This window comes from Sinocyclocheilus anshuiensis, unplaced genomic scaffold (assembly GCF_001515605.1).
Source record: "Sinocyclocheilus anshuiensis isolate Anshui unplaced genomic scaffold, SAMN03320099.WGS_v1.1 scaffold609, whole genome shotgun sequence".
Taxonomy (NCBI): domain Eukaryota; kingdom Metazoa; phylum Chordata; class Actinopteri; order Cypriniformes; family Cyprinidae; genus Sinocyclocheilus; species Sinocyclocheilus anshuiensis.
The window spans coordinates 175,800-186,121 of NW_015541011.1; the positions used below are offsets into that span (position 1 = coordinate 175,800).

At 37.3% G+C, this 10,322-nt stretch overlaps 1 protein-coding gene across 1 annotated transcript in view; it reads right to left on the minus strand.

Annotated features, from left to right (window-relative positions):
• LOC107690349 (pleckstrin homology domain-containing family A member 7-like) overlaps positions 1 to 10,322 on the minus strand; it is a 108,088-nt gene that overhangs the window by 1,527 nt on the left and 96,239 nt on the right. Inside the window, exons 24-27 of the mRNA XM_016488649.1 lie at positions 6,492 to 6,710; positions 2,565 to 2,732; positions 1,462 to 1,595; positions 1,239 to 1,381 (exon numbers count right to left, since the gene is read on the minus strand). Coding sequence (XP_016344135.1) covers positions 1,239 to 1,381; positions 1,462 to 1,595; positions 2,565 to 2,732; positions 6,492 to 6,710 — 664 coding nt within the window. The remainder of the gene's footprint in view (positions 1 to 1,238; positions 1,382 to 1,461; positions 1,596 to 2,564; positions 2,733 to 6,491; positions 6,711 to 10,322) is intronic.

Below are 10,322 nucleotides of genomic sequence, written 5' to 3' on the forward strand. Positions count from 1 at the left end.
CTACGTAGCACCTTAAGGCTCGGACGGGACAGAGCAAAGCTAGGGCTGGGTCTGCCTCCTCCGAGGGCAGCGCTTGAAGGCTCACCACCTGATCCCTGAAGGGAGTAGCGGGAACCTTGGGCATATAGCCGGGCCGGGCCTCAGGGTTACCTGGGAGTCAGCCGGCCCGAACTCTAGGCACCAATCGTTGACCGAAAATGCGTGCAGGTCCCCTACCCTCTTGATGGAGGCCAATGCCAGCAGGAGCAAAGTTTTCATCGAGAGAAATTTCAGCTCGACCATCTGCAAAGGCTCAAATGGGCCCTGCTGTAGTGCTGTGAGCACTAGAGTCAGGTCCCAAGAGGGTATAGAGGGGGGCCGTGGAGGAGTTAGCCTTCTCGCCCCCATAAGGAACCAGATGATCAGGTCATGCTTCCCCAGCGACTTCCCTTCTACGGGGTCGTGGTTAGCAGTGGTTAGCACTCCCTGACCTTGCACAGTGTCTGTGCAAGAAGGCTCACTGGGGGAAATGCATATTTGCGAAGGCCCCGCGGCCAGCTGTGTGCCAGTAGGTCCGTGCCGAGTGTTCCCTTGGTCAGGGAGTAGAACAACTGGCAGTGAGAGGTTTCTGGAGAGGCAAACAGGTCTAGCTGAGCGGCTCCGAAACGTCTCCAAATCAGCTGGACCGTCTGGGGATGGAGTCGCCATTCTCCCGGGAGCGCAGCTCGAGACAGCTCGTCGGCTGCCCAGTTGAGCAGCCCAGGAATGTGAACAGCACGAAGCGACCTCAGATGCTTCTGACTCCAAAAGAGGAGGTGGCGGGCGAGTTGCGACATGCGACGGGAGCGCAGACCACCTTGTCGGTTGATGAATGCAATGGTCGCAGTGTTGTCCGTGCTGACTAGTACATGCTTGCCTCGTAAGCGTCCTTTGAGACGGATCAAGGCACGGTGCACTGCCAGCAACTCAAGGCAGTTGATGTGCCAGTGCAGTTGGGGCCCCGTCCAAACCCCTGACACTGCAAGCCCGTTGTACGTGGCCCCCCAGCCGGTGGTTTAGGCATCCGTGTGAACCACAGCATGCCTGGAGACCTGTGGTTATAATCGCATGCCAATGTGCATTGGCTCGTTTAGTTTACACTCGAAGTAGATTGGTCTCTCTAAGCGAGATGCCAATTCGTCGGTCATCCGATGTGACGTCGGGAGTGACCGACTGAAAGGGAACTATAATATTCCCAGAGATGCTGGATAATGTCTCACCTATGACCTGCTTCCTCTTGATGGAGGCCTCTGTGGCGAGAGCTCGATGAACGCTCATGATTCTCTCCTGCTGCTGCAGCTCTTTATCCAGCTCACTGAAATCTATCTGCTCTGCATCCATGGACTCTGCCATAGACCTCACACTAAAATGCCACAACAGAAGACTCAACATCGAAGTACATCATCCATTTACATCTGTTTAGGTCTTATTTTCCCACCATACCTCGACTTAGACAGTAGGCTTTTTATCTTTGCTATGGTGCGAGAACGAGTCTCCTTCTCTTCCGGACTCAGTTCTTCATCTGACTCCACATCCATGAGTCGCTCTGGGATGGACACCTTCTGTGGTGTAGACAGCTGAAGACAGAGGAATCCCACAATACACTGAGTATATCTCAAATAATACAAACCAGAGATCTGCAACTTAATTGTTATAATTAACTATACCTTAAAAGCCAGCTGTATCATATGTGATTTTATTATTTAAATTGATAAGACCTCTAAGTTCTTACGTAATCAAAACTTTGCTGAAAATACTGTTATACATAATCTACTACATACCTTTGCTCATCTGATTGATAGTTTGTATTTTTGAGCAACTGATTCAGGTCGTGGTACACGTTTTTGTGGTGAACTCTACTGATTTTTATAAAGTAAATGTAAGTTTTATATTTATAATATTTCAAGATGAACACTTACTGGACAGAAACAATTTAGCTTTATTTAAATATCCACATTTTTATAATTATTTGTTAAAATGTTAAAAAGTTAAGTATCAAATACTTTTGAGGAACATTTATTTGTACATCTTTCAATCATCATTATAGAGCATTATGTTTTGCCCCCTACAATAAAAACTACAGAGCTTTGATCATAACATTTAAATATCATCTTACTAAGATATATAATTGGGAGATATAGAGTTACTGATATTTACATGCATTTCTAGTCTGCTATGCTGTTATAGATTTACATTATAAGCCATGAGAATTTCTTCTTACATGTTAGTCACAAATATCAGCAACTGCGCCAAATTTCATATTTTTGCTCAGTTTGGGCCTCTGAGTAAAGCTCCATATTGTCCTATATAACACTATATGGGCCATGAAAGCCGCATGTATCAAATATGATACTTGCGCAAACTTTTTTCATATTTTGTCTAAAGATTCAATGAACTTTAATATAAAAAATTTAATTAAAAATCTTTTTTATATATATATATATATTATTTCATACATCAGGCTTTACAGGGTTACAACCCAACTAGGAAGGATTGAATCAGGTGATTTTGATTTGTCAGCAAATGTCACTAAAATTTGACTATACCTCTCGAGTAAGATCGAACCCAAAGTCCACAGGCTCCAGCTCCAGCTCTAGCTCCTGTGCATTCATTGGCCAGGCCTCAACAGTCAGCCATTCATCTGATCCCAGCCACTGTGATTCGGCAGGTAAGGCCTGTTCTGGTTGCTGCAAATCAATTTTTTCCCATCCCAACTAGTGCGAAGACAACAATATACAGCTTTTATGCAACACACACTCCAATACCTCTGGAAATGAGCCTTGATCCTGTATATAAAACCTCATATGGGTCAGACACACAATATCTTTGTCAAATCACAAAGATGAATAAAGGAGCTGATATCAATTGTGAACTTACAAATTGGTGGCAGATCAACTGGTCCAAACAAGCTATTTGGCATATCTTTAGTTAACAGCTTGTGGAAAATCAAACGATGGTAATAAAGTCTTTCTGGCAGTCGTTTTTATGCGATTGTAGTTTCTCCTGCACTTAAAGGAATAGTTCACCCCCCCAAAAAATGAAAATTTGCTGCAAATTTACTCATCCAAAGCCCCACTCATCACCAATGGATCCTTTGCAGTGAATGGGTGCCGTCAGAATGAGAGTCCATAAGTGATGTAATAGATGTAAAAGATGTAACAGAAACATACTCATCTACATCTTGGATGGCCTGAGGGTGAGTACATTTTCAGCAAATTTTCTCTTTTTGGATAAACTACTTCTTTAAATTTAAGCCTGGTTTTATTGACAAATTGGTGAAGAGGCAGAAAAAGATAAGGGGGAAAAAAGACAATTACATACAAGCATTAGGCAATTGTGTCACTATTACAAATCACACCCATCACCAAATTACAACATGCTGTAGAATTTTGTAGTTGAACACATCTAACCATGCATAACAGCTTACAATCAATTAAACAACCATGCAAAACCATCCATTCATTTACCCACTCATAGGCATGAATTTAGAGGATACACTCTATAACTCAGTTGTCAGAGATACATCTACGAGTACAGTCACACTGCAAAGAATAAAAAGTATTTAAAGAACTCTAATTTTATTTGTGCCTTTAGTGCAAACCTCAACATTAGAAAATGAAGAAGAGGTGACTCGAGTTCAGACATTGATGTATTGATGTACACAACAATATCATATTTGTCTTACAGCTAATCTGCTATCAGTTTTGTTGTTATTTAATTATGGTTCTTGTTGTCACGTTCATATAACAACATACAACATCACTGCCTACTGACAAACAGGTTAACAGTGATGAAGGTGCTGGTGTGGTTAAAGACCCCATGAAATGCCTTGACGAGTGCAGTTTTTTTGTCCTGCATTGATGTACTACTCTTCCTAAATTTCAGGTCAGTAAAAAAGTTTTTGTAAGAAATTAATACTTTTATTCAGCAAGGACACATTCAATTGATCAAAAGTGACAGTAAAGACATTTATAATGTTACAAACAAGTAATAGTTTTTACTGTATTTTGATCAAATAAATGCAGCCTTTGTGAGCATTAGAATTAATTAATAATTCTGCATATAAATTAAATCTTGCCATAACTTTAGAATGGAAGTGTATTTCCATTACAACGGGAAGCTGGGGCATATTAAAGAGCTCATCCCTTGTGAATTGATTTTCTTCTTGCTATTGCTAGTCAGGTGGTACAGTACAGTGGTACAGTGGCTTGAGGAACATTCTCACTCTATAAAGAAATTTTTTTTTTGGATAAAAAATCAGTCATTAATATTTTTGGTCTGTTTTCCAGAAGTCTATAAATTGTACATTTGGGCTTAAAGTCAAATTTAAGAGCACACCAGCATATAGATGGCCTTGAAGCTAATAGACAAACAATTTTAATCCATGGGGTCTTTTTGCCAAAATATCTACAGAGATACAAAGGCATTCATGTGTGGGATTTTAACGGTTAAGAGGAAAGTTTGTATCAAATGATAACGATGTCAAGTTTGTCCGTTTGAAACTATGGTTAGTAAAATGCTACACCCCTCTCATTGGCAGCTCTTAGAGAAACAACAATAAAACATCACCGTGATTTATAGAGAAGTGAGTTTCAATTTTCACTGAGTGAGCCAAACTGGAATTGGTGTTAGTAGACTGAATAGATATTTTCCTTAATATAACTCAAACTAAACTGTTTGTAATGTGGTTTTTAACTGCTGTAATGTGAAAACCATTTGCCATTTCTTTCTCGTCCTCTTTTTTAGACATACAGCTGATAGCAGTTATAACTATCTGATAAAGAATGTTCATAATTTACATCTGAGTGGTGTTAATTGTCCCATGATTCAAAACAATGGGGCAATGGGCAGCGTGATTCTCAGAAAATGATGTGAGCTGAGTATTGCATGGGTTTCCAATTGAATTAAGTGCTTGATTGGAAATGTGTTTACCAAATGCAATCCTCAACATTGATGTAATCAGTCATTAACTGAGAAGTCAGTGAAAGACTTTAGAGCAAGTGAGCAACAGAAACACCTTTGAGTGCAGCATAATAAAAAAACAAAAGAAAAAGACAAAGGCGATTTTGAGCAAAGAAAACCCAAATATCAGGCAGCTCCTGCTGATTACTCTGATTGCAGTAGATTGAAAGGTGGCTAAGCATTTGATTGGGCCAAACACTCTTTTTGAGCCATGACAGCAATAATGCTTGCTAATCAAGACACAATGGTCCTACTCAAATGGTTATTTCCTACCATTAGCAATTAGCAAACAAAGCAACTGCCTAAATGAGTGCAAGCTCTCATGGCCACATTATATGGGCAATAGAGTGCATTCCAAAGTAAAAATCACATTCATTTTCTCCATAGAGGAATTGATTTTTAACAATAACCTATAAACTGTTAAAGATAGACCTACTGTGAGCTACGAGGTTTTAAATCAATGGTATATGCTTTTGTTGAAGCCATTAATTTCAAGTTATTTCAACATATTTTTTTAAGCAATCCTGTTTAACAGAATTTCGGGTGAAAAACGATGATTCTGCAAAGAAATCACATTCAGAAAATTGTGAGAATCAAATTGTGTCAAAAGAAAAAATATATATAGATATATATGTGTGTGTGTGTGTGTGTGTGTGTGTCCGAAACGTCTGCAACACTTTTTTGATTCAAATCAAAGTTTGTAATGCTGTAATTCACCTTAAAGCTGGTTGGTTTGGTTCATGTCATATAACATGGCTGAACTGTAGAAATATGGGAATCCCTATGGGAAAAATGAATGGTTCTACTTCTGGAACCAAAGCCCCTAAAAACAAAGTGGATGGGTACTGTTGCACTCCATAGTTTCATCTGAAATCATTCTCAGAGTGTTTGAGCTGAAGCAGGATTTTCTGACACTGATGTTCAGGTTAGAATGAAGAGGCACTTCACTGATTTATTCTTCTATAAGAGATGATGATTAAGAATGATTGCACACAGAAATACCTTCATACCCAGTTAATTACCAACAAGAATTAATTTGTTGTTAATACGAGGCAGCAGGGTCAATAATTCCCACCATATTATGTTCATACAAAATATAGCTTTACAAATTATTTCAGAAAATATATTTAGATTATAATAAATAATTTAGTGAATTAACATTTGAGAAAACAAGCATAAAAAAGGTTTAAAATCCATTGTGAGAGATCAGCAAGGCAGTCAGGGATAATGTTATCCTTTTTTCTTCACATTCAAATATATTCACAAGTCTGTGCAGGAGAAGCCAGGAGTCCACTGCAGGACTGTAACCACTCCATGCGTCTGTCCACATTCTGGCCAATCCCTAAATACACCCCCAGCACGGCCCTGTCCCACCCATGGCTTGTTAATGTAAAGCTGAGCTTTGTTCATGGGGCAAAAAGTGTGTTAGCATGTTAGCTTTGTGCTTTGTGGCCTTATCGGGGAGGGCCATAGCGAAGGTCCCTGTGTTTATTGGGGAGGGAGTAACGTACTGATCCTGGGTCAGAGCTGGTCGGTCGAGTGGAGGCGCGGGAGCTCACAAGCTGTCGCTCACCCTGACTCAAGTTACGTTTGCGATCACGCACTAGAGCTCTCTGGTGCCTTTTCATTCTCTCCAGCTGCTCCTCCACACTCATCCTCCCTCTCTGCGGCGGGTGATCAGGCTGAGACTCTCCCAAACACAGCCGCTCCAAGGCACCCTTTGGTCTCTCCTACATAGCACAGGAAAAAAATTCAGCATTTTACATGTAGAAGCTTATTCTAGATTTTTATTTTTATTTATTTTTTATTTCCACAATGCACGAGACAACTGTTACAATGTTCTATCCATCCATCCATCCATCCATCCATCCATCCATCTATCCATCCATCCATAATGAATTAATATAATATGAAATAAATGCTTAATAAAATAATACAAATACAAATTGCTTATGTTTTTAATGAATGAATATAATATAAAATCATAAATATTACAGAAAATGACAATTCGTATATATATATATATTCTACATTATTAAATTACATTTTGCATTAAATATAATAAATTATAAATATATTCAAAATGAATAAATAATTAAATGAAGTATCAGTTCTACAGTAATCAGGTGCTCACTGTTGTCGATAACGCTGAATCTCCTCTCCTTAGTGAATAGGAAGTCACACCGTACTGGTTTACTCTGGAAGAGCAGCCTGACAGGCCTAAGTGATCACAAAAATGGTTCATTTTTTCAGGTATACTGGTATTACAACTTGTTAAATGGCATTTTACCCCTATAAGCATCATATGTTTTAAAGATAACCTGAATGATCAAAAGCAGTAATATTTCACCTCTTCTTTGAAGAGTCAAGTAGCCTGGGTCCACTTGATCTGTTCCTGATCCAGGAAGCTCTGGTTCACTCAGGTAGGACCGCAGTTCCACCTAAAGCCCAAACATTTGATTTCATCCTTATTGCAAAGCAATCACAATGCATATTACTGTCACATGGATGGTGATAAAGTATAAGTTAATTATTTAAAAACGTTTTCCAAAGAAAATCCATTATTCAAAAACTACATTTTATTCTTTTTTGTACATGTGAAGTTTAGTAAGACGAATTACTTGAATTAAGCGTTTTTTTTATTATTACTTATATACTATTATATTTATTTATTCATTCATATTTTGAATTACTTTATATTTTCAATTTTCATTTTCATTTTAGTTTAGGTTTTAGTAATTCAGTTATGTGCTTCTGTCATTTTTTTTTCCCAGTTTTTTAGTAATTTTATTTCAGTTCGTTTCTATTTGTAAGTTTTTCATCTATATATACTTATAAAATTTAATTTTAATAGTTTTAGTTAACAATAACAACACTGATGACAATAAGCTTTACAATAACAATGACCTTCACGAGTGAGTTTATTACCCTGCAGTCTCCATTCACATAGCTGCTTTCTCTGTCACGTTTCCTCTCATCAGATTGTCGTTTGAGGCCACGGACAGAAGTGTGTCTGATGACCGTTGTTTCTTTAGGTAAGGGCGGGACAACAGGGGGTGTGTCTTCATCATAGAGGAGGGGCAAAGGTGGTCTGGGTGGAGCATCATCCTCTCCCTAAAAACCAAAATTACACACTTCAGTAAACCATTAAGTATTTAATTAGTTGTCTTTAGCAAGGCTCTTTTGTCTAAAGTAACTTACAATACAATCATTTTAGGAATAGCACCAGTCAAGTAACATATACCCATTTTGGCATAGAATAAGGATGCTGAAAAACCTCATTGTCCAAGGGCAGTGATAACGGACTGGAGGTAAGACTGCGTCGGGGTGACCACACCTCGACTGCGGACGGGGTCATGCACCGAGAAGGCACTGTCGACTCTATCACTGAAGGCACAAGTTTTCTCTCTGGACACAAAAGCAAGAGTTACAAGAGAAGCTCTGAAGTAGGTTTATTAACCCTATCTAACTAGTCCATTCTTACCTGGGTTCTTCACTGAGTCTATGGTGATTTTGAAGGTTTCTTTGGATGAGCTGAGTCCAGTCATCACGTCCTCTATCCTCCAGAGCTCCCTCCTCAACTGATTTTTCTCCTGAGAACAAAAACACACCTTTTCAAAAGTCTTCAAATCGTATTTTTATTCTAGCCAGGATTATTATTACTAAAACTAAAACCATAAAAAACATTTTCATTACTTGAAATAAAATAAAGGCCTGTTCACACCAAAGATGATAACTATAACGATAAAGATATATATATATATTTTTTTTTTTGCTTTTCCCAATGCTTTATTTTAACATAACAAAACAATAAAACAGACAGAACAATGCCCACTGATCAATTCCACAAGTGCATACCAACATAAACCAAGCTTTAAAAAAAGAAAAATAAATAATCAAGGTTAATGTTGACCTGCCAAGGTTTTGCAAAAAGGTAAATGAAATCCTAGGACCTATAAACTTAGATAAAGATATAGTTTTAAAAATCTATTTAAATGTAAAAGAATAGTGGAGTTCACACCACAACTATAACACTAGTGGCACTTTAAAAAAAAAAAAAAAAGCATTGACAGCCCATTGGAATCCACTATGACATAACTGCAGCGCACGTTTATGATAAACAATGTTAGCGTGCGTTGGTGTGGATGTTGATAACGTTATCGTTCTTGGTGTGAACAGGCCATACACATTAAATGAAATAAAATATAAAAAATATTTATTTTATTTCAGCTAGTTGCCAAGGCAAAATTTCTCATTTTTATGTACTTTAAGCTTAAGTACTAAAATAAACTGAGCAAAATAAACTAAAACTAACCAAAACCTAAAAAAAATATTAAAAAAATAGTGCTGGGCAACGATTAATCGCATCCAAAATAAAAGTTCTTGTTTACATAATATATGTGTGTGTACTGTGTATATTTATCTTGTATATATAAATACACACACATACAGTATATATATTTATATTCATATAATTTATATTATACATAAATATATTTAATATTTAAACAATATATTTTTCTTAAATATATACATGCATGTTGTGTATTTATATATACATAATAAATATACACAGTACACACTATTTAAACAAAAACTTTTATGCTGGATGCGATTAATCGCAATTAATCATTGCCCAGCACTAAAAAACGAAACAAAACAAAAAAACAAAGAAACAAAACAAATAAAACACACAAAACAAAACAAAACAAAAAACTTCAAAACTACAGAAGAGAAGAAATAAAATAAAATAAATTTTGAAATAAAAGCTAATTTAAAATATGAACAAAACATATAATAGTATTTCAATGATACTAAAAATAACACGGATTCTAGCTAAAGGTGACTGCAAATCAAAATGAATACAAATAATAATAAAGCAGCTGATCAAAAAGATGAGAGAAAAACATGATAGCAAACTATAAAAAAGTATTAAGAAATGGAGAGAAAAAAAAAGACCTGAGGTGAAGTGCAGAGATTCATCTGAGTCTGCAGGATGTCCTTCAGCTGTTCCACTGACTGCTCCAACCTGCTGTAGTCCTCCCACGCTCTCTCCATCTCCTGAACAATACAAATATATGAACAAAACCTACTTATTATACATTACATTAAATATTATATAATATTACCTGTGACCCTACATATGACAAGTGGTTTGGAGATGGAGTGGTTATATTATTATAATGTTAAATTACAGAACAAAACTACACACTGAAATTGGTTGTTCGAAAAACACATTATTTTTCACATATTTTACATTATTGCAACACCTCTCTCCCCAGTCTGGCATGAACGGCTCGAATAGTTCCTGTATCAAATGAAGGCCCGCCTTCTGAAATACG